Below are 25411 nucleotides of genomic sequence, written 5' to 3'. Positions count from 1 at the left end.
TTGTTCAGAGCAGAATTCAATCTAGCGGGGCTTACGGCTGCAAAGTGCTTTTGGAACTTCAATCCCCCCAGTTCATTCATGAAATGTTTATCAGTAAATGTTTACTATGCAATACAAAGATGGTCAGCAGTTGATATTAACATTCCAACTTTCCTCTTTGCGTCAAACTGATGCACAGCAAATTTGGACTTGAAAATCCAATTAACAAATGAACAATAGTCTGTGTTCCTTAATGCAAGTTGCGTTTTGAAGTTTTGAAGTGATCTTGACTTTCAATAATAAACATTTTGCAGTTTTGTCAATATCAATATCTTAATGCTCAGTTGTTTTAAGCCAAAAGATTTCCTGTTCTTAAAATTGTTCCTTCTTAATTTCTCAGAATTTTTTCGTCATCGGTTATATTTTCCAAAATCACAACTAGAAAATGATTTTGATCATGGAAAGCACATTAAATTATTTTTGTGAGAAGTTTCATTTCGTATACTGGTTGCTAAGTCACCCTTGACCTCAATCCAGAAATGAGACATACGGTACTTGAAAATCTGTATTCTTAGAAAACACGAAGACCGCTATTTGTTGGTAGCTGAAATAAACATATGTTATCGATGGCTTGCAAGCTTCATAAACAAAAAACAACACTGACCCATTTTCAGTTGTATTTTAATATTATATTGATAAAAAAATTATTAAAATATACAAGAACACTCACCAGAGATTTTAATCGCTGTAAAGTTGTATAAATTGGAAAGATCTCTCACTTGGATTAATTACCTTCTCTGCACACACTAACCCTGAGCAGTAATTTTGTCATGTCAAACTAATGCAGTAATGCATTATTAATTTTGATAAAAACCGTTCGGCTGATAGCTGCCATGTTCAACTAGCAAACTCATGAGTTGTGTTGATGTGTAAACATTTGTTACACTCTACCGAGATTTTCACTCCATTAGTTTTAAATTAACTCTTTCTACAATGGCCGTGTCCTGCCTCATTACTCACCAACCAGGTGTAGTGATGTACCGTCACAGGTGTGGCCGGGTATATCTAAAAATATACCTAGTGATGAGAAATCAATTGGTGTACTAAACCAGTTTTCTACAATCTGCAAAGAATTTAAAAATTATACCAGCATTTTGGCAGTGTACAGGCTGCCTCCCCAACTGTAAAAAACTTTATCATGTTATGGCAAGGTAAATAATACTTTTGGTTCAAATTGATTTCAAAATAGGTATTTCCCAATTTACAATGGAGGTTTGGTAGAATTTACTATAAAGCTGACATTATAAAAGGTATGATGTTTTGGGGTGTGAATATCAAACATGGTATGTTTTTTTGTTGAGTTTTGACTCAAAGACAAAATGTTTGAGCCAAACTGTTTGATTCCGCAGTCATTTAGCTTTCCTACATGGCTGTTTGTTAAGTTTACTTTAAAAGTGAAAAAAGAATATAATTAGTGAAAACTTGATGGGTCAGATTTGATGAGACGTTTACTGAGAATCAAACCCGTCAGGCTGTTGTGATGAACCAACCTTGGATACACAATGCAAACACAAAGAAGCAACAACAAAAGATATTGACAACTTGGCCCCCATTTAATATTAATGGCACCCTTAACCATGCTTAATAAGCTGTCAGTTGTGTAATCTTCTCTCATGATGTCTGTTACAACCCGCATAAAAAATAAAATTGGCAAAAAATTAAGAGTGAAAATAATGGAAGTTGCCCGGGTTGGTTACTTGACTGGACCGTGTTTGCAATTTTAATGTGCATTAGCTGTATATATGTCTGTTGGGGCTAAAGTGCATGTGTAACAGTGCGTATGCTTCCGTAGTCCATGGCCTGTTGCTTAGTAACATGGGCTTATAGTAAACAAATGTGGATAGAAGGAGAGGGGAGGCATGTTGTACAAAATTTGATTGTGGAGGCAGAGGCGATGAGCTGTACCTGTCTGGGAAAACATCAAACTGACAATAAACATAGTGAATTTTATCGCTTTATGGAAGGATTCCAATTTTTTCCTATTGTTTTGTGTTTTTTGTTTTTTTTAAAGTGAATTGTTTTGTTAGCCTGCTATTCTATTCATGAAAAGTCCGGTAGTTTTGTCTCGGAGTTCTAGCTGCCAACCCATTGGGGAATTAGAATGACTGAAAACTTTTCTCAGATAATCAGATAATTAGTGTTTTTAACCATATCTTTCTGTGTTTTATAGGTTGCTAATTTGTAGAAATGAATAATTAATGTTGTCCTTTGACGGGAAAAGAGACTGACTTAGTCCCAGTCAGAGATTTTTAACTCAGTCTCGTAGATTGGATGATTTATCGTTTTGTTTCTCCTTGACTCAAATAATGCAAAACTTGTCAAATTACCGGGTATTTATTTTTCATGATACCAATTTAACGTAGAGTGCTCAATGGTACGGAGGAGGTTATAAAATGCTGTGCTTCAGAACTCAGCCCCCAAAATATTACAAAAGTGGTCAATGAATTAGAACCCCTACGTGACATGATCCTTTTTCCGCTGGTCGACGATGTTGTATCATAAAACGAAATGAATGTCCCCAGGTGTAATGGTAAATATATGAGATTTAGAATAGGGTCTGATATTTATCACAATATGAGAATTCTAGACACAAGCACACGCATGCTGCACATTCTGAAAGTTGTACCTTGAAATTGTAACATCATACGTCAAACAAAATCCCAACTGAATATAAGAAAACCACACTTCAACGACATTTCCGTGAAACATTGCTTTGGACCTTTCATATTTTTCATTGAAATAATAATAAGTGAGAAAAAGTGGGGATCTTATTTCATTTCCTTTACAGAAAATTGAAATGAATTTCTGATATTAGTTTTCCAGTGAGTTTAATCAGCAAGTTATTATATTTTTTGACCCCCCAACATGAAAGGTTTTGAAATGGTAGAGTACACCGAATGTGGTAAATGTCGTATCAGTGGTGAATTAAACATCGTCCTTCTATTGAAGCCCCAGGGCTTCAAGGAGACTTAGCACCGTCTCCAAAATGTGAAAGCTGTTTGTGAGACCGGCAACTAACTGAACTGCACTCTGTGGCCGCGTCTTAAACCAACATCTCACAGTGCTACAAAAACTGTTTGATCTTGTCACAAAACAAATGAATGTTCACTTATTTATGAACTAAAAAAAGATTTAATTTGTCCCAGGTATTAATTTATGAGCTGAAAGATTTAATTTGTCCCTGAAAAACCAATCCCTGATAGTGGACATACAGTGTAAATAGTCACCTCCACCTCCCGGCAGTATTAACTGATACGCATACAGTAGTGGGTGATATCGGAATTTGCTACTTCAGGGTCACCGTCTGAGCCGAAGTTCAAAGGTCAAATATCCATCAAAGTGAAATATACCATGATTCAATTTGTGCAAGATTTACAAAGAGCAGGAACCATTTTGCTTTTTTTAAAGGAAACTTTCACTGAGTGCACATGTTAAAAGTGAATCGCAAAAAACTGAATGGTTGCTATCTGTGCCAAGAAAGAAGCCTGATTTTCTAAATTTTTGCAGTCTGCAATTCTCAACTTCACCAATTAACCTCTTTCGGGGGATATTATTGCAGTATTTAATTCAAAGGTACACTTACATGTTGTCACCTGCATTAGTAGGCCCATCATTTAAGCGCGACAAGTATCGGGTATTATATATCTGACACTATCTATGACATCACTTCGTTTTGTATCATAACATTTTGATATTAATTACCCAGCCAGGTATGACATCACTTCAGTTTGATATATCTGGCACAATTTGTCTGAGATCACAGGTGTATGATACCCACTCAAGAGATGAACACATACTTGATTTAAATCCTACCAGTACCACTGATGTTACATCTCTCCAGTTTGATATCTGACGCACTCTATGACATCACCCCTGTTTTGTATCATAACATTTTGATATTACCCTGGTATGACATCACTCTAGTTTGATATATCTGACAGATTTTGTCTGACATCACAGGTGAATGATATCACTCTAGTGCTGAACACATTACTCCATTTTAATGTCACCAATAACATTACATCTCTCCAGTTTGATATCGTTAACATAAACCTCTTTGTCTAGTCATGCAATCCATAAATGTTGATATTGATATCACACACTTGAGTGTGGAGACATTGTATCATGATATCACCCTAATATGATAACATTCCAGATTGATATCAAACGTTCAACACAGACAAATGCGCAGTCTGATCACCTTTCAATATTGTGTCATCTCACTCACAGTTGTTTTTTTCACGATCATCATGATGTACATCATTATTCTGGTTTGGCATTTCTATAGATGAACCTTTTCATCACCACCATGGTTTGGTCCTTCCCATTGTTATCAATAGTGAGTGTGGACTTGTCCACAGGGGAATGGGGGTTAACAGGTTAGATCATGCGATTCTTGTGTAATTTACCTCGTAATGTCAAATGATAATGGCTCTGTGTTCAGTTCATTCTCACCTAGTAATGACACACCCAACCATAACGAAGAACCATTTCTACTCAAAGTTGGTCAAAATTTCAGGGGCCGGTCTCATATTGAGCTCAAAACACACTTGGAAATAAGGGTTCTTGGCATATTTTCTTTTTCAAAAGAATATGTCGTGATATCTGTGCATTCTGCAGGCTGCATGGACGGTGTGCAGAGCCAAGCTTTTTTCATAAAATGAAGCATTCTCTGTGTTAACTGCAGTGTTTTTCCTGGCCATGGCTTCACCGAGCTTCAAACATTCCTGAAGCTGTCGGTAATATCAAAGTAACTAGACCTTTGGAAGGTGTTTAAGCAATTTAGTCTTTTTAATTTAAACGGAAGCATTTTGATATCACCTGATAACAACCGGGGGATCGATAACCACATGGGGATCGAAGGGATGGGTCATACACGGTACAGATAGTAAACACGTTCATCTCAGTTACATTTTACAGTTTACATGGTAATGCGCAGGTGATATTGGTATACCACAACCGTAGAATGTTGGTGATTAATTTTCATCTGGCCAAACTCACAATCTCACAGATAGCACATACTATATCCAGTGCTTGCTTGATCTGAAAGGAAAAGTATGACAATAATGTTCAAATTTTTTTATTTAAATATGGATTTATTTGCTGTTTCCATGTGCTGGACTAGTAAACTTAAACTTTTTGTATTAGTTCAGTTTCGTTGCTAATATCCTAGTTTCTGTGCATGTTCTCTCAAATTACACATTCTTTAGTATTCATACCAGCATAAAGGGTTTCAATGCTTACTCACTCATTTCTCAGTCTGTACAGAGGTCATACTTCACCATAGAAAAAGCATAAAAGGACCCCTACCAAATTTTGATGGTGAAATGGATAGTTGTAAATGCTGTATGGCAATGAAAAATCCCATTTGTCCAGATCGTCCACATATTTGAACAGGAACAAGGTAATTTGATAAGAGTGACTAGGAATCTCAATGTTTCTACATCGTATTTTGTGTATGGCTATATTTTCAGTAGCAGTTATGTTTTTGGTGACAATAATGGTACAATAACACTTTTCCAGAGTCTCTATGTATACTTTCTCATTAACTGTGGTCTGTGCTACTCTCCACACTTTTGTCGATCGTCTTCATTGTCTGATATTGTCAGTGTGTTTCTATGGTCTGTGAAATGACACACAGAGTTGGAATTCGGCAATAAATGTAGATTTCAGGGTTGGTGCATGGATCAGCGAGTGCACAAAGGTGTGGCCAGGCATGGGACAAGTCAATACCAGCACCTGTTTCTTAAATATCCTTGTAAATCTCAAATCATGTTTAAAGTCTTACCGTTAGATTTGTGATATAGTAATGTTTGTGATGTAACGTTTTCCATGTAACCAGGCACCAGTTGAACCAGCCATACACCAATGGGGCATACATACATAACAACCAACATAATGACTCGGGTTACACAATCTATCCCAGACTGGCACAGGGTAACGTCACTCTTTCAAAGTTGCTCTGAAACTTACCTCACGCCATCATCACAATTTACTCAGTAAAGTAGGAAAGAGAAACAGTATAAGATAAACAACACTCCGATTTTCTGAATCGGAAGCATTTAGAAGATGACAGAGTAAACTTGAGTCAATAAATGAAACTTCACTTTCACTATTGAACAGAACCTCACATATCAACAATCATTCCGCAACAAAAGGTTTTATCAAACAAGCTCTTGACAACATTTGACTGCCGTATTTGCCTTCCATTGTCCGGGTATACATTTGTTGATATTTATCCGTTTGATCGGTCCTCTTGGACCCATTAGAGCAAAGGGGGGAAAACAAAGCTGGTTTCTCTGTTTATGAGCTTTCTTTGTGAAAGTGAATGACGACACCAGGTAGATTCTAAGATTTCAAGTTTTAAACTCTTCTGAAGGAATTTTTGAATGTGTCCAAGGGAAGCATTCAGATTATTGTTGAAGACTCCATTGTGGCGCAGACTACAATAGGGTAATGACGTTTTACAGGGTTATTCAGCTTTTGTGGCGTGTACGTCCGCATTGTTGGAAGTGATGCATCCGTCAACGACTTCCAAATGAAGTACCTCACTTAATCATAGCTATTGATGACTTTCCAACCACAGTCTTTCCTTTCCCCAAATAGTTTTACTCATGAATCTGCAAAATTGGTTCAAAAATATGATTTTTGGAATGTCCTGCACATTCCCTGTTTCTGAGCATGACCCTTACAAAAATGAGGTCCTGGCAGGAGAGCGACAGGAAAGCTGCGGGAGAGCGACAGGACTGTTCTGGGACTAAAGCTGCAGAGTTCCAGGGCAGATTTCTGGCCCGCAGAATTTGCCCCGCTAGCTGGGCAGATCACTTTGTTACAAATCTGTCCGGCAGAGCGGCAGCAAATTACTTGAATGGTGCAGCATCTCTGCAGGAACATTAGTGGCCTAATAATTGTGGCTGATCAGATATATCTAACAACAAATCTGTCCCGTAGAGCGACAGAAAATGATAGGAGTGGAGCAGCATCTCTGCACTTAATGTATTTTGACTATCAGACCATGGAGGTAGCAGAGGACAGATCGACTTACATGTGTTCATAGTTGCACAGAGGTGATCAGTAAGCTTAATATTTGCTGCGGTATTGTCTATCACAAATATAAAAAAAATAAAATAAAAATAAATAAAGTATGCAGATGGTATACATAAGTCCAAGCGATGTATGAACGTGAGCGTGGGTTTGCAGTGCTAATAGTTCATTCACAGTGTGATAATTAATAGACAGTAAAAGCTGCTTATAATGATGTGATTGAGGCGATCGAGCTACAAACTGCTAAAAAGGGTATTCTGATGATTAACAATGCTGTTTCATGAGTACACTATAGGCAGCCACAAAAGATTCCTATGAAAATGTTTTCTTTGCCCATCAGGTTACTTTTTGAGCCAATGATAAATTAATCCGTAAGAAAATTCAAAATTAAATTCATGGAAGCAACGAAAATCTCTAGAAAATCGGCTGTAGTCCACGAAGGAAATAATAATTGATAACAATAACATTTCATTGCTTGCTTTTAAATATAGGATTTACATCACGTCTGTGACAATATTTGACCTTACAAATTATCTCATCGACAATTATTTCCAAAAACATCATTTTTACTTTGATCAGTGCACAGTTACTAAATCGCCGACTTTTGAAGTTTTTAAGACAAGGGAATAAATCTTGTAAATCCATTTTCATTATTGACATTGTTATTGTGTTCTCAACCCATGGATGCGTGTCCGTGCACGTAATACGTGTAACCTCAACTCTCCAGAGAAACACACGCGAACACAAGTTTACACAGTTGAACTGATGCGTTGGTGTTCGTATCTCACTCTGTCGCAAAGATTACAATTTTCATTGAAACTTGGGTCTCGTAAAACCGAAAAGGCACACTATAGATTTACGGTAGTAGTACCTTTGTACGATACACAGTTGTAACTTGTAGCACGGCGGCATATGGGGATGCTATACGTAGGGTTTCGCCACTATATTCCTGCTATATTCTGACATCGTGTCGCGCCTTAGTCATGGCCACAGGAGCTCTCAATGTACTGTTGCTTGGATAGTCGATCGAACGCTCTAGGTTTTTTCAATGAACTTTCCGTCAGTGTACTTTTTAAACGCTTTTGAAGTCCGCTGTACTTCATGCTAGTTACACTGCAGCGCAGCGATCGCGAGGACTTTGTACCGGAAGTAATAGTATCACGCATGATGACATCATAGATCATGTGAAGACTTCGTTATGATTGGTCAGATTGGTAAAACAATCAAAGGTCAAATCTCAGCGGCAATTTTTGGACAGTTACGACCTTTGAATTACTGAGTAAATTGTCGCTGATTTTTCCCTATAAGTTTGACAAAATTTCGCGTAAATTTGCTGTTTGACATCGTCGTGACGACTTCATACACGCTAACTATGTATGTAAAACCTATAGGCAATGTTTACGACGCGTAAAAAAGTCATCGTCGTCATGATCAGCTTGTGGAGATAGATCGGCTCGTCGATTTGAACAATGATCACCATAACATCCCCGTGGATCAAGGCGATCGTTTAAACTTCGGTAAGTACATTTTCGATTTGCCTTCTCTGCGACGTGAAGACGTAGTTTTTACTGTTTTTGTTCGGCGCAATTCTCGAGTAATACTGTTCAATTGTATGAATTCTAATAAATTGGTATAACTCGTGAGGTTGAACGTAGAGTGTACAACGATAGAGGGACCGTGGTACAGTGTACACAAAAAATGGAGTACATGCCGATACTATTATCTACAATAATATACTTCTCTCTTGCATTGGCAAAGTTAAAACTTTTGCTCATGTATACAAGTTTCCCTCAATGTATGATATAAAACAAAGAAAGAACAATACATGTAGGAATTGTTGGATACGAATTAAGTTCTCAAACTTTTGACCGAGTCTGGTACCTGCTACATGTATTCCAAAACGTACTTCTCTATGACATCAATATACATCTGTCTGCTTATAAGATTATTCTGAACGTGTGTCCTTAAAATTGAAGTTTATTTTAAAATTTTTATTCACGTATTTTGACATTTGTTTATTTGTTACCTGTAGATATTTTGCTGGCATATTGTAAGGGGAATCAGTAATTAATTTACAATATTTCATTACAATATTTCATTGAACTTCTACATGATCTCTTACATCACAAAATATGTATACAATATTCTATTGCATTTAATGCTGCAACCTTTTGATAAGCAACTTAGATATAAGCTCAGTACAAAGACCTACCTTTTTTCTAACTATGTTTCAATTTGGCTTTAGAAAGTTCATGTAGGTATGCAATGAAGTGTACTCAAACCAAGCGAGGTTTACATGGTGAAGTCTACAATCTTAACGGAATAAGTGCAGGGGATAAATCATCTGCAAATTAAATTTTGTTTTATGCCAATGATTCTACTACTTTCCTAGTTTGAAGCAAATTGCAAGTTGAACAGATTGATACTAGACTACTGCTATAAATCACATTTTGTCATTCACAAGTTGAGGGAACATTTTCTTTATTTTATGAATACATGCAAATTTCACAGTCTTCAATGTTTGATGGCTGTTGAACGAGTCAAAATTTTCAACCCCAACGAGGATTCTAACTTGCATACATAATTTTGTCATAAGTTTGATAAACTTTATATCTGACTTGAACTTTTTTATATTTTTCCAGCTTACACATAGGACAACTTCAAGATGACAAGTCAAGCAATAACCAAAGCTGTAACAGACAAGTACAAGTCTTTCAGAATAATCCGTCGTTGTGACAATATGAAGTTAAGGACTTTACGGACACTTGAACATTTTTTGAACATTAAGTATTTATATCGGTCATGTTGATTGGCTTTAAAAATATGGTGGATTAAATTTTATTCCTACCAAATTTTTAGCCCTTGCATTCTTTTTTGGGGGGGGGGGGGGGGGCAGCAGAGTGGTGTAGGTTGTGAGATGATGGCTTGGTAATGGCTGATTTTCAGCAGCAGTGATAAGTTTCAGGTTGTTGGAGTAAATGTTAGTCAGATTGCAGAAGGTAGGTTGATTTTTGTATGGCAGAGCAGCAGCTAGCCTGCCTGGCAGAGCAGCAGCTAGCCTGCCTGGCAGAGCAGCAGCTAATCTGCCCAGCAGAGCGGCAGCTAACCTGCCCGGTAGAGCGACACCTAACCAGCCCGGCAGAGCGGCAGCTATAACTGTCCAGCAGAGCGACAGCTAACCTGTCCTGCAGAGAGACATTAATCTTTCCAGGAGGGATCCAGCAAACCTAATTTGAATAGCAATGCCACGCTCTCCCGGAAAGATGGTCCTGGAGAGCTCCTGGACCACTGCGGGACCTTTTCTGGAGAGCTCCCGAAAATCTTGTCGGGAAGGCTAAAATTTTCATAAGGGGAGTAACTTCAGAGCGAAGCCGTCTGATAGAAACTGTGATAGATCATTCTGTGTCTTTTAACGTGTTCTTTCGTTTTTGCCAACTGACAGAGACGATGAAACTATTTAGATATAAAGGTGAACAGATAGACTGATTGAAGTCATCATTCAAAGTTGTTATGACTTCATCTGCTGCATTTTAGGTCAAAGGTCACCAAGGTCGTGACCTCATAGATTTGATGTCCCTGGTTGCTAACACACAGCTTCCCATTAGAGTATTTACTTAAAAAGAATTGTTAGTTTGCTTATTTTAGTGGTTTTTGAATTTATTAAAGAATTGTTCACAGTGACAAATTACGATACTGAATATGCAGTAGGTATATATATGGTAGTTTTCAAAATTTAGAAATCAGAAATACTGGACAGGTTGATCATGTTTCTTGTAATATAAATGAGTTCATATTGTCTGTACTTAGACCAAGAATCAATGCAAAGCTCGATTTGCACCTATTTGTAGGTGCAACCTTTGAACAAGACCAGTTCTCTCCATGGTGGTTACACAAAGCACGTCAAGTAGGCAGCGTGACTCACGAAATTCGACGCTCCTCAACAAAACAAATACACCCGGTTTGAAAGAGACATTTTGGGCAGATTTATTTTCTCAGGGCAACCTGAATGAGACCCTCTGACATTACCCAACCAAGGAAAGTGTTGATAAGTAGCATTCACCATAGCCAGTCAGCCCCAGAACAATTTCTCTGGGGAAAAAACATCTCATTGTAAAAATAAAAATAAAATCTTTCTCACATTTCAGCGGCTAGCATTGTTACTGTGGATGATCTATCATGCTACGTGTCGGTATTTTAAGGCTATGTAAGGTGATCGCATACCTTCAAAGTACACGTAATCTGTTCTTTTGTTCATAGTTGCAAGTATTTTTGTTTCAGTTTTTGAGAAGGTCGTACCTACATGTATAGAGCTTGCCTGTACATTGGGGGCCCGCCATGCCTGTGTTTGTTTCTCAGTGCATGCTTACAGGTCATTTGCTTCCTCACAGTGCATTTTTTTATACTCTTAGTCTAAATAGCAACAAACTTTCATATCGCAGTCGTAATCGGTATTGCTGTTCATTTTCCCATTTTGCTTCTTTACCAGAAGGGTTGCCATAACACGGGGAGTACATAAAGCGACCAAGGGATTTTGTAATGGCTATACCAGCCCAATGAAAATTTTCATGAATGTTTGCACTTTGATCTAAGCTGTGAGCAAAATTTAGAAGGATTAATTTGTGTTTGGGCAGCGTGCACATACTGAAATATTGGCGTTGCTATGCAAATTATATTTTAGCGAATATGGAATTCATGCTTGATCGTATTTGCCGTATGACATTTTTTATTCCACTCTGGTCAGGTCAGGTGTCAAACTCAGTATGTTCACTGCCAAGTTTATCCAAAACTGACAAAAGCATCCATGTTCAAACAAGTCGGCCCAAATAACTTTAACAATCGATTGAACATCAGCTCTGGATAACCGTAGTACCAGTCTGGCTTTTGTTCATGGATGAACTTTGACCTCCTGTCTTCCTCGCTGACACCTGTTGAATACCTCCACAGTGAAATAAATCACTCCGGCCACTCTACCTGGACATAGAGTACATTAAATCAGGTTTTAATGGCAACCTGCTCTCTGACCCCACACATCTTGACCCGTATGCTTTGCTTGTCTGTTCAACTGTTGTCCTGGGGCTCTTGCAGCCAGGAATGGTCAAACTCTGCACCTTTAATTACGACATCTTATCCAGTACTCAGTAATTTAAACTGTAATATGATAACAATGTTGTTGGTGTATATTAATGCACATCAATATCAGTCAATAAATCAATTAAAGTCATGTTCAATACTTTATTGTGCAAATTTACTAAAATGTTTTTCTGTTATTTATAATGTCAGTAAATCTCAATTTAGCATTGTATATAAAATTATAACTGTAGAATAATGTACTGACCCGTACTGTAACTTAAAGGGCTGCCACAGCTAGGCTAATCCATAAACCACAATCCATCTAATAATACAATAATAATAATAATATTTAATTCTTAAAAAACGCACTCCACAAACTTCTCAGTGCGCTGAACACATGTCTTTAAAAAGAAACAAAAAGACAGCTAAAAACTTGAAAAACTATACATATAATATATACATATGCTCTGATGCTGACTGCATAACTAGATAAATCTACTTATATATGTACCGTACTTCCATACAAATATGTATTATATGCCCGAGTGTATATATGGTGGCCCTATACATGTAGGCATTTTGCATTTTTATTATTCATGAACTATCCTTTGTACGTATGCTAAATGGAAAGTTTCATTCAATGCACAGCTTTTAGGATATTCATAAAATTTTGTAGCTCCTATTTCTGCAGCAATGTTAGCATTATGCAAATATTGATTATGGTTGAATAAAGCGTGATTTAGTCCAATGATGCCGCCTTCATATTACTGAAAGAATAGCTACGGTATAGATCTTTAGTAAAGGTCTGTAGCTTTCTTCAATAGGTTAAAATACTAATTTTATGTGTAATATGTTACAGCTGCAAAGAAATTTATATAACTACAAACACAGGGCTGTATTTCTTACGCCCGTTCCGTAACACGTACGGTTTCAAGGCGCCCCATTCCCTGCGGCTGTATCTGCGCGTTCACCGTAGAACGGTTTCAAGGGACCCATTGGACGAGTGCCAGAACACGTCTCGCGCATTCTGTAGTACCTTACGTCCGTATGTAGTGCACTGACTCCAAAACTTGCAGAAGCGCGTCTGAGATAGCGTTCCACACTGGGCGATAAAATCAGAAGAAAAATTGTTGACATTGCACGAAAACGGTCACTACTCTGACAATTTGATGCCCCCGTCACAAATGTAAGATGTATAATAATAAGGTTATCACGGAAATACCGCAAAGGATGCACTCGGACATTGGCACCGCGCATCACCCTCCGCTTCACGCCAGGCGATACGCTGCGCCAATGTCCTCGTGCATCCTTTGCGGTATTTTCGTAATAACCTCATATTATCCATCATGCACACCACATATAAAGGTGTAGTATTGTTGGTGTTCAAATAATCAAGATAGCTGCCATGTATAAAACCATAGACACCTTCAGACCTTAAGGCCCCAGCTAGTGTACAACTGTACAATTTATATAATCAATACAGAGCAAAAAAAGTACCTCCATGTGTCTTGCAGTAGCCATTTTCAGTCACAAAGCTGTTAAATACATACAGTTTGCGATGGACAAGCCAAACACTTCCCCCACAAAAAGTGCAGAGCAACAGTAAACAAAAATGAAATGCGCCCTGACTTTCAATTTGTAGTTTTAACACAGGATATTTGTACAAGATTAAATGAGTGGGGAAATTTTAAACTCTGTTTGGAAACAAGATTTATACTGGCTATTGGTAACAAGGGGATTTAAGGTAAAGTGTGCATATGTATTCCAAAGTCATAAACACCCTGCCACCGATTCTTTGTCTGTTAAATACCAGGTATTCGCCCTTTGAAGTCTCATTCCTACAACAAAAGATGGAGGAGTTAACCTTAATTACATGAAATATCTGGAACATGACAATTTTAAGCGAAAGAATTGAAAGATTCTGTGATTTCTGCAAATTGGAAATAGAAGTACAGAATGCTGTAAGCAAGTGTTTAGAACACTTTGTAGTCATGTTGAGCTTAATGAATATATTATGCAAATTACCTATAGCTTTATGAATATATTATGCAAATTTCCTATTAATATTGACAGAATTAATCAGAACTGCACATCTACATGTACTCTTTCCTGAAATACGTACAATGTATGTTGACTTTCAAAGGAGATTCTGTGCATTACATGTACATTATTTGTTTTCAATTTTTTTTCAATTAATTTCTTAATTGAAGGTAAATTATAAACATTGGATGAAAGTTTTGCATTGTATTAGAACTCAATTGGCTATTGATGTATTTTCCATACATTTTGTTCTGTAAGTAAAACACAGTTTCTTGTCCCATTTCCAAAATCATAATGCCTAATGTTAAGCTTGTCAACACAGTACTGTGTGTATAACTGAATTCTCATCTGGGCTAGAACTCTTTTTTCAGCAATACTATCACAAAACGTACGTACGGTTAATTATGTTGTCAAGACTACGACTTTACATGTCGTTATTTATTTCATCAAACAAAACTCATGAAAATATTGTCAAAAGTTACAGCAGCTATTGTCCGTTTGAAATGTCCAATAAATCAATATTCCAAAGTTCTTTAAAAGTCTAGGATGTATGGTGAAAACAAAATAAGCGCTAACATTTAATATGTTTTGTATTCCCAACTAAAGGTTTTGTCAGCGAGTCAAAATATTTTGTGATTTTTCAGTGCTGAAATGGTTGCCATAGTTATAACCATAATAAGGTATAAGTCATAACCATAATATGTTTATACTGTTTCTTTAGATGCTAGCTCAAACCTTTTTATGTCTTATCTATAAAACACCTCAAAGGATCATCACAGCAACATGTGTACATGCTGTTGTATTGACACATATAATGGATGTAGACATCAAAATTTGTGATTTCCATTACTACCTTGTTGGACCAGCTTTGACACCATAGATCAGCTTTGAACAGTATAAGTGTGCAAATCGAAATTAAAAGTGTAATATCACATATTTTCTGACTCCATCCAAATTTGACCTATGATGTGTCTTGAGTGAACTTGATGACCACAACCTGTGTGGTCATGAGGGACATCCCTTGATTTAACCCCCTTGAGGGTAAGTTGAACCTTAGGGGGAACTCCACGTGAAAACAAAGGTTACAAGTAGCCGGGAGTGAGCATCACATGTTGGTGTGTTCTAAATTTACACAGGCTGTACTGTAGCTGTTTCAGTGAAAGACGTCAGAAATAAGCAAGAATGATAAATGTGGATACCTGCACACACCTGCCTGTGTGAGGTATCAAGAGAACCACATGTCATAATAGGGCCGAGGGTAAACATTCTGTTCAATTATCTCGTAACTTTCTTCTATTGTAGTATCTTCAATAAAAACAATCAGAAAAATCAAATAATGTCAAAAGAATTGGTCTAGATCGATCCTACTTGGCTGGCGTCGTGTCCACTCCATGGTTGCTAATGGGGCAGCTCCTTTTGTTGTTTGTTGCTAAGGAGGTTGACAGGAAATAAAATCTTTGAGTCACATGACAGTAGCTAACGTGGACACTGAAAACAAAGTTTAGCAACAGTTGCATTTGTATTCTGGGTAAATATCGGAGTATACTTTTGTGAAATTGTTATCTACAGAATCCTAGCAAGTATATGTAAGCTGTCAGCTTCATTTATTACCATCGTTATTGTAGATTAAAACGGACATGTTGAAAAATGCTTTGATTTTACCGTACATAATGGGAGGTACGTATACAGTCATGGTGCTACAGCATACGACTTGACATGGGTGATTTCAACGCCTCCGATACTTTTAAAATAAGTCATTATGTACAATTCAGAGATAAAGTGGATGCTGATTTCTGTTGGGCATCAAATTCAATAGAAATTGTTAAAAGTGGTTAAACTGCAAGCTGGTTGATAGTTTGGTATGCTTTCAGTCGAATTCAACCTTAATGTTGTGTCTTGTATTGTAATACTTTTGGAAAATTTAAGATTAATTATTTATTTCATGCAGAACAACGTTTTGCAACGTTATCTTCTCAATCTATTTTGATATTTTAGATGAAAGGGGAAAGACGTCAAACTGCAATTTATGATTTTCATAACTTGATGTGTATTAATATTGAAACTAGCCTGCGCAACTTTGTTAAGTGGTTTTCTGTAACATTGCCTCCTGGGTCAGAGTCCTGGGAAAATATACAAAACAGCTAGTTAGTCTGAATTTGTTTTTAATCCTTTGAGTGCTGTAATTTTTCCCACCTAAACTTTAGTGCAACATTTTACCAATGTTTATGAATTTTTCTGTCACTGTTTTGATAAGTTTGGACCGAAGCGAAGGAACATAAATTTTCATTCGCTACAGTTTTTATAAAAATTTTGAAAAAAACCAGAATTTTCTAGATCTGAAAGAAATTATCTGCATTATATTTTATGAAGGGACCAAAAATTGACTTGGCACTCAAAGGGTTAATTTCTTTATTTTTGGACTTGATAGAATCAACAAAACAGAAATTGTCATAAAAACTGTTCAGTTTTCATTATCAAACTCAACTGATACCTGTAGGAAACTTTACCCCCACAAATGTTACCAAATTAGTGTACAGTCGTAAAAGTTTTGCCTTTGGAGGCCGTAGTGAAGCCTCAAAATTAAAAGAAACAATTTTTTCCATCCAGAATTTACGTCTTCGATCCCAAGGGGCCAAGCATTTTGCGGGAAGTGTGTAGTGAGCCCAGATGTCTACCGTACCCGCAACCTTTTAAAAATGTTTTAACCCGGCACAGATTGTTGTTTACGCCTTAGGATAGTGGATGGTATTTGTCTTTCTGATACGCGGCAAAACGCAAAGACAATCTTCTGTGTTTACCACGTGTTTACGAGTGAACGAAGACCAGGAAATATCCCTTTAATCTGGCAAATGTTCTGCATTATTCTGAGACATTTTGCGGAAAAGATTAAAAAGGAAGCAAATATGGGGAGAGGGGGGCAAGGGGGAAGGAATGTGTTTTTCGGCACTAGCATTTCAACCTGTGCCTAAATTGTGCGCTTCCTTTTAGATGAATTATTAAAAGTGCATGAGAGTCCCGTTCAGCGGGAAATGAGATGTTTACAAGAGAAAGATAAAGCGAAATGGAGATTGGAAATACTCGATTTGATTGATTCTCCCTTTCAGGCATGTGGTAGGGTCGGAAAACACACAGCATGGGTAGGCTTTCTCTTGTATTTTCCAAATTTTGGGTTTATTACATTTCACAAAAAAGATCGCATGTATACAAAAAGATGATAGAAGAACACAAAGCAAAGAAGAGTATAAAAGACATCACACTAGCACAACTAACAAATTGTGCAAAAAGTACAAAGGAGTTACAACTGATGAACACTGTGCATTTATTGTGCAATTATTGAATTTTTCTCTCTGCATTTCCTGTATTAACATATTTTCTATAATATATACTTCTTTTTAACTTTCAACAAAAAAAATATAGGACAGGTTTTTATTCTCAAATTGAATGGAGTACAGATGATATTAGCCGTGAACAATAAATATTACAGTGCGATATTTCTTTGTGGGAGGACGTCGAAAAATACGTCTCTTTATCACGGCTGGTTTTTGCTGGAGGAGGTAGCGGTCTTATTTCTCCTTAGTGTTGTTTTGTGAAATTTGACTAAGAAGTATCATCACATATTACATTTCATTTGGTGTTAGATACGGTAGCCATGGTAACATGGGCAGAGCGTTCTTCTAAAAGAGTAAGGGCTCGGCACCTGGACTTTGTTGATACTTTGCTTTATCTATTTTCTTTCGTGTTTAATAATGAATAAAAAATCAGGGGATCAACCTACAATATCTGGATAAGAAGAGAACATCAACCCCAATAACCAGTATTTGAATTCAGACAACCACCAATCTTTTCAATGTGTGTTACCTCAATGGGGAAAATTAAATTGCGATTTTTGAAAAAATAGAAACTTCTTAAGATGACAAAACTAAATTTCTGCATACTGTACATTTAAAAATGAGAACAGGAAAGATATAGACTGGCGAAAAATGATTTTTTACAAATATTTTGATTGTGAAAATATGACCATGAGGTGGATTGATACTGCGATAGTGCATACCGGTAGACTATGATATAATTGTAGACAGGCTTTGATTATGAGTTTTAATCCTTTAAACGCTGTAATTTTCTCCCGCCAAAATTTTAGTGTAAAATTTTACCAATTTTTATGAACCTTTCTGTATTTTTTCATACTTTTGGAACAAATGGACATCACATTTCATTGGCTACACTTTTTTCTCAAAATTTTGGCAAAAATCTGAGAAAAATTGACTGGGGTTTATTTTATAAAGGGGACAAAAATAGACTTTGGTGCTCAAAGGGTTAATAGCAATGTTTCAAGAAAAAGTAGTTTTGATGTTAACAATTTGAACACTAACTAACCTATTAGAAATGCACTTGAACTAGTGTGTTGTGTAGTCTGGTACTAAAACCTCTTCACAAGGATCCGAAAGTGAAAGTATTGGAGGCAGAACAAGTAGTGCAGCTGCACAAATCAACCATCGATTGTATCAGATCACTTCTATTTTAATCCTCATTTCATTAAACTTTCACAATTTCCGCGACATGCCAGATTTTCTACATTTTCAATTATTCATAAAAGGGGGGAAAAATTATGCTATCATGCGTGTCCTTTTCAACATCATAAACAGGAAGGGAATTTGGTAGAATGCAATGCCCTTCTGTGTTTCAGATCTCATTTCCGAAATGATTATAAATCTGGATTGTCAGTGTCTGACAGTGCCTCCTTCACCCCTTTCACCGCAATGGTTTTGCCGAAACTCATGCTTATCAATGGTGAGTGTGGATGTTCTCACTCGATATTTAGGGTGAACAGGTCAAATTGTCTTTTGGCAGTTAATGCTTCTTGCTTGAATTGTTATGAGAAGATAGGGCGATATTTTAAGTGTTTTTTCTTCGAGCAGTACTTTAATTTATGAGATGCATTTCAGCGCTGCAGAGTGTTCATGGAATAAATATTTCATCTTTAAAATGTAACAGCTTGTATCCCTGACAGTGAAAGACAGTAATAGGACCTGTTATACGCAGAATTACATGTTGATATTTTGCAAACGTTGACTGTTAGTGTGTTTTTTTCAGATTAAGGCCAAGCAGAACAAATATTTGCCAATCAATTAATTCCTTATGAACAAGGACAAGTGGTAAAAAAAAAAACCTTCGTAAATTTGCAATTCTAGATACCTTAAGAACTTTTGAATTTATGCTTTTGTGATCAGATTTCTCTTCATTGTGAGAAAATACACACATTCATGAAATACATTCCTGTTAATCTCAAGTTGAACAGAAAAAGAAATTATTCATCCTTCGGTGTTCTTGTAACCTGGTGCAATCTTCACGAAATTAGTCCTTGTATTTTCATGATACCTCGCTTTCAGCCTTCAATATTTAATAGAAACCTTATCTACAATTCTCGATTCTGAAATCACATCATGAATCGGATATTTGCCACCACATTGTATTATTTCGTTCAAACAACATTTTTGCAAAACTGTTTTAGGGTCAAGTTATCAGTCATTGATGTCATGTGTACATTCAGAAAGTCACAGCTGTGTTCTTCGAAGCGTTTTTACCAGCCAAGGTTACATACGATGTTTTAGGGTTTCATGTATGTGAACTAAAAAGATTTTATTTTTCCTCCAAAGCAAAATGGGCTTTCACAAGTGGAAAACTATAGAATGATCAGTTTTTGACATGACAGCTTAATTTGTTTGATTTGTTAGATGCGTAATTATCAAACACCCAAAAGACAGCCAGCCCTACGTGAATATTTTAATTCTTTCAATATCGAGAATTTGTATATTCATTAAAAGTTGTACTTAAAATTGGCCAAGAAGATGTTGAGCATGTACAGGGTCCAAAGGAGATTAAACCTTTCAATGTCAACCCATATCTTGAGTACATGCAGTATGTTCCTTGGGGTTTACTTAGTGTCACACCCCCCATGACATTGGGATGGTCAAAAACATGGCCTTGATCATCTCACTTTGGTGACATACACACTTTTCCGTTGATACCTGGTTGAAGTTTTGATTTTTTTTTTATTGATTACCGATTAGATACTACACTCACATTGACTACAAAGGCATACATCACCCAGTGTGAAAGAAATGTTTCATTGCCGGAATAACTCTGAATTAACTACTTTGAACAAAGCGGTAGCTTCTCCAAATTGTCACCATGTTCCAGTATACATTGTCCACTTGGACTATGGCATGCATGTGACAAACAAATCAAATAGATGTTGGATATATGTACATGTATTTTGAATTGACTTCTTTTTCAAACTTTATCCAATTTCATGGTAGACTACAAAAGACAAAAAATCTGCAATTTATGGCCAATATGACAGATGCAGAAATCTTTGTTGGCAAAATGACAAATGATGTTAAAAATTTTTGCCATGAGTTATCAGTACAGTAAAAGTTTTCTGTTTTCATGTTGCCATGGTAACATAATTCATCAGTGAAAACGGTTTGGCAGCCAACAGCACAGAAATTCAGAGATAGGGAGAGAAATTGCTCAAAGTTGCTTTATAATTACAAGGCGGGTTTTTGCCCTTCTTCAGAAGTGATTTTATCAGATGATCGAGGCTGACAATTTTCCCATTAAACACCTAAATACCAGAAATATCTTCTCTGGAAATCTTCTCAATTAGCTAGATAGCGAGAAGGGGGCAGTAACAATTAACCTATCACTTACAAGCTTAGGACACTTTGAATGAAACATTTTAACACAGTATCATTGAGCAAGCTATTCTGAGGCTGAAATTTACAATCCGTGTAATAGTATATTTATTGTCCACTGTTGTATCATTCTCGCGAGCCAGAGCATAATTTCCGCTCCGCTGACCTACGCAAAAATCAAGCCTCTTAACGGGTAGTGCCAAGAAGTTGCTGTAAAGAGGCGCGTGGTTACAACAATGCTGTCGTATGTCCATACACACGCACAAACAGTGGGTCAAAGTTCATGTCTTTTTACCCAGTATGAAATGAATGAGATTATTACTGGGTACCACCACGACAGCAAATCCAGTGCTTGAGGTATGACCTAATAAATTTATGCAAATTTTATGAATGGATCTTTTTCAAAGTATGAAGATCTGCAGATTATTTCCGTATCTTGTAGAATATGCAATAATGTGTGTCTTGCATCTTGCACTGTAGACCCAACAGATGTAGAATTAAAATGTATTCCATAGATGAATGTCCTGCAAGTTTATCAGCCATGGATGTAGTTTTCCCCATGTTCCTGTTAAGTTCTAGCCAATACTTTGTGCAGAGTAACACGATGAGGCATTTTAATTCTTGTCTCTTAATGAAATGGCCACTTTTCTATGATGTCTGAATTCAAGGGACTTATAAGGATAGCAATGCAACAGGCTGATGTTAGAGAAATTGTAACCAGAGGTATTTTAACCCTTTGAGTGCTGTTATTTTTTCCCACCAAAATTGGAGTGTTTACATTTTACCGATTTTTATGAACTTTTCTGTAATTTTTTTGATAATTTTGGACCAAATGGACCTAAAATTTCATTGGCTACAGTTTCTTATCAAAATTTGGGCAAAAATCTCAGAAAAGTTGACCGGTTTACATGTACATTTTGTAAAGGCGACAAAGATTGACTTTGGCACTCAAAGGGTGAACATGTACCGGTAGCATTACTATTCTTCTAATGCTATTCTTATCACTCTGTATACTTCTTCGGCAGATCAATTTAGGAAATTAATTATGAAGGTCAATACCGAATTAAGGCACTAATTGAAATGATGAAGTGCAATTTAATATGCTAAGTGACATTGAACATCACAAGATTGTAAGTTGTAATCAACAAATTTCAATTTGAAAACCGTTTTTCCAAGAGACCATATTCTACTTTCTACTGGATTTTTGTAAACCGGACTTGGGGTATCTCTGAGTCAGTTCTCAGTCCTTGAAAACTGAGAATCATTTTGTATAAAGCTAGTACCTGTGATAAAGTAATCCACCATCTTTGTACCAATAATGTGTACATCACTGGTTTTGCAAGCAATTGATAAAGCAATAAAGATAATTATGAGTTGCATTGTGCAATGTGACTATCAGTTGATGTAACTATTCACTGAAGGTATATTTTTTTTACAGCAGTGTACTATTAGATTTTCATATTTCAAAATAAAGGAAATTTAATGTTTTCTGATTGCCCCTGTGTTATGGAATGCCTATCCAATAAATCAGATAAATTGTTGTGCAATGAACTTGAGCATTGCAGTACCTAGCAAGCGCAGTCATGAAAATGTACATGCCTCTACTGTTGTACTGTTTGCATCATTGCATGCATTGCCACTTTTCAATTCACCTCAATAATCGCTTTCAATGTATGCTAATAGGGAATTTTCCTTCACCTATGGTCATTCCGGGATGTTTCCAAGGATGATTGCGTTGTTCAAGAATTTTAGTTTTGTCACTTTCAAGCAAAGGTCACTGTATTAAAAATTAATTGTTTATCCAAGTACAATCATGTTGAAGACTCCAAATTATTTTACTGCATGTCCCATACAGATAGTACATTTATGCATAGAGTAGCTTCACTCTGATTGGTGATCTGTACTCATTAACACTGCACTGCTAATGAAGGCTGTTTGAACAACCAATTATCACTCCTTAAAGTGTAATTAGGGCAGTTAAGCTTGAAAAGTGTAAGTTACGTAATATACACTACTGTCAGTGATTGAACTTTCAACCCTGGGGAACTGCGCGTCACTTTTTATCCAGAAACAGAATTGGACATTTGTTAAGTCACCCATGGTTCTTCAATTATTACAGCTGGATTGCTCAGATCATGGATGTAAAAAATAGATTTTACATCCATGCTCAGATGTACAAGCATCCTCCTGGCCAGTGCATGTGGCTGTCCCTAAAATCTAGATTGTTGTTAGAGCGTTCAAAGAGTATGGTACACTGTGATTCAATGAAACACAGATGGACAGATGAAGAATTTCAGTCACAAGCCCCAACACAACCAGCACAGTTTAACTTAATTTCACAACCTTCACTTAATTTCCCCCTTGAGAAATTATGATTTAATTGCATATTACTACCCTACTTAACATAAAGTATTTGCAAAAGAATTAATCTTGAAAATAGAATTGAAATCATTATGCAATTGTAACCTCTCTATTTTTGTCATTTAATTTACAGCTGTAACTTTGATGTAATTTTTTTGTGTATTGTTGTCTTGGCAAAATATAATCTTTTGTTCTGCTTCCCGAATCAAGTCAAAATGTTTGGTTTTCAGAAGTAAATCAAAGAAATTATGGAACGTTACAGCTATTGTTCCCTTGAACCCTTTGAGTGCTGTAAATTTTCCCACCAAAATTTTTGTGCATTTTTTGCGCATTTTTACTAATTTTTTTGTAATTTTTTTTCAACAATTTTTGACCATATAGACATCACTTTTCATCGGCTACAGTTTCTGATCAAAATTTTGGAAAAAATCTGAGAAAAATTTGTCTGGGCTAGATTTTATAAAGGTGGCAAAAATTGACTTGGCACTCAAAGGATTAAATGGATGCCTTACCTTAAAATATCCAGCATCCAGTACAGTTCTAACCCTTCCATTGGACTACTCACTCAGTGATTGTACAGTGCTGATATAACCAAATCTCTTTTATTTAATGAGGCAAAGTTTGACAATTCCAGACGTAAATTATAAACCACTATAATAATTAGGGTTACATAGATACTCGTACAGTTTATGCACTCACCTCTATTGTAGAAAGACGATTACAGCCATCATGTTTGTCAGATTTGAATGCAATATTGTTCAGCCTTGATTTGGCAGTGTATTGGTGGACACTGATACCCGGACTGTCTCTCTTGATCTCAAAAACACCCTTCAGCTACTCTCCAGGCAACTTTTGAGAGATTACAGACACCTTGGACATGTCTCCATGGTTTCACAAAGTCTGTCATCATCATGATATCGATAGTTGCTGTTTTGGGTTCTTGTCTTTGTGTTTGAAGAGATATGCTGTTTGTTAGAAACATGGTCTTTAGTTTCCAATACAAATACATGTTACACCAGCCAGTCAGCACTTATGTCTCACATTGTGTTGACTGTTGATGATGGGGCCATCAGCCAATCAGCTAGCAGCTTACATTTTTGTTAGGGTCAGCGGCCAATCAGCATTGTGGTATCAAAACAAGTTGAATAGCCCCAAACTTTTTCAGCCAATCAGCAAAACTTTCATTTTGTGCTTTTAGAGATGCGATAAGGTACAAGTTCTTCAGGCTGAATAAAAGAGAATCAATTTTTCCTGAGCTAAAAAGGCGATTCACTCAGTTTTTTAGGAATCGAGCACATTGTCATCATGTATAACTACCGATATACTCTGAACAGATATGAGAGATTGATGAATGTAAGTCATGTGCATCTAGCATTTATAATTCACGATTTTTGCATTAGTATACATAAGCATCATACAGAACAGTATAGCATAAATTTTTCATCTTCTCAGCCCCATCATTTACAGAGATTGAACTTTTGTCTTTGAGAAGTTCAGTAACGGTTGATTCAAACATTGGCAATGAAAACGTTAAAAGTTAAAACACTATTTCTGAAATTCAGGATGGAGTTGGGCAAGTCTTGACTCAAAAATGACTTTTCTTTCTGTCTTCAATTTCAGATCAAGCCAGTACAACACAGTATTTACAAAGACAAAGTGGGCGCACGATGGAGAGAATGGGTGGTCCAGCCATGTTCAATTCAGTAAGTATGAAATAAACCTCGCTTATCTCAGACTGTCAGTAACTTCTGTTTTGTTCAGATAGTACGTTAGTTCAGCTGCATCAATTTTCTTAGTCTGTTGGACACTGTATTGACAGATACAGAGAAATTTGGATGTGCAAATTGAAAAAAAATAATCTCAATATGATATTTTTTTTCTTTTTGCTCTGTGGGAAAAATCTCCCAAAAATCGGTTACTGAAATAGAAATTTGATGCAAGTGTCGTTTCTTTCCTCCAGTGTTTACCGAAACGGTGACGACAAAAATCCGGCAGTGAAATTACTGCTTCCGAGGAAAGCGCTTCAGAGTTGGGATATGGTCCTAGACTATGTCACCGACAGAGTCAATCTCCGGACAGGTGCCGTCAGGAGGTAAGTGAGATAATACCAGGCATGTATTTCATCCCTGCACTGTCTTAGTTCTCCACATACAATTTTACAT

The 25411-nt window shown here is 36.6% G+C and overlaps 1 protein-coding gene and 1 long non-coding RNA gene across 2 annotated transcripts in view; both read left to right on the top strand.

The window, feature by feature from the left end:
- Positions 1–25411, top strand: part of LOC139115784 (doublecortin domain-containing protein 2-like) — a 52023-nt gene that overhangs the window by 4169 nt on the left and 22443 nt on the right. Inside the window, exons 3-4 of the mRNA XM_070678141.1 lie at positions 24870–24952; positions 25210–25341. Of these exons, the coding sequence (XP_070534242.1) occupies positions 24870–24952; positions 25210–25341 (215 nt within the window). The remainder of the gene's footprint in view (positions 1–24869; positions 24953–25209; positions 25342–25411) is intronic.
- Positions 8259–9935, top strand: LOC139115783 (uncharacterized). Its single transcript, XR_011548189.1, has 2 exons — positions 8259–8600; positions 9726–9935. It is a non-coding gene; the product is annotated as an uncharacterized lncRNA (long non-coding RNA).

The sequence above is a fragment of the Ptychodera flava genome, chromosome 17 (assembly GCF_041260155.1).
Source record: "Ptychodera flava strain L36383 chromosome 17, AS_Pfla_20210202, whole genome shotgun sequence".
In the NCBI taxonomy this organism is placed as follows: Eukaryota; Metazoa; Hemichordata; class Enteropneusta; family Ptychoderidae; genus Ptychodera; species Ptychodera flava.
The sequence above is the reverse complement of the archived record's forward strand: the minus strand, read 5'-3'. Positions and strand labels throughout refer to the sequence as shown.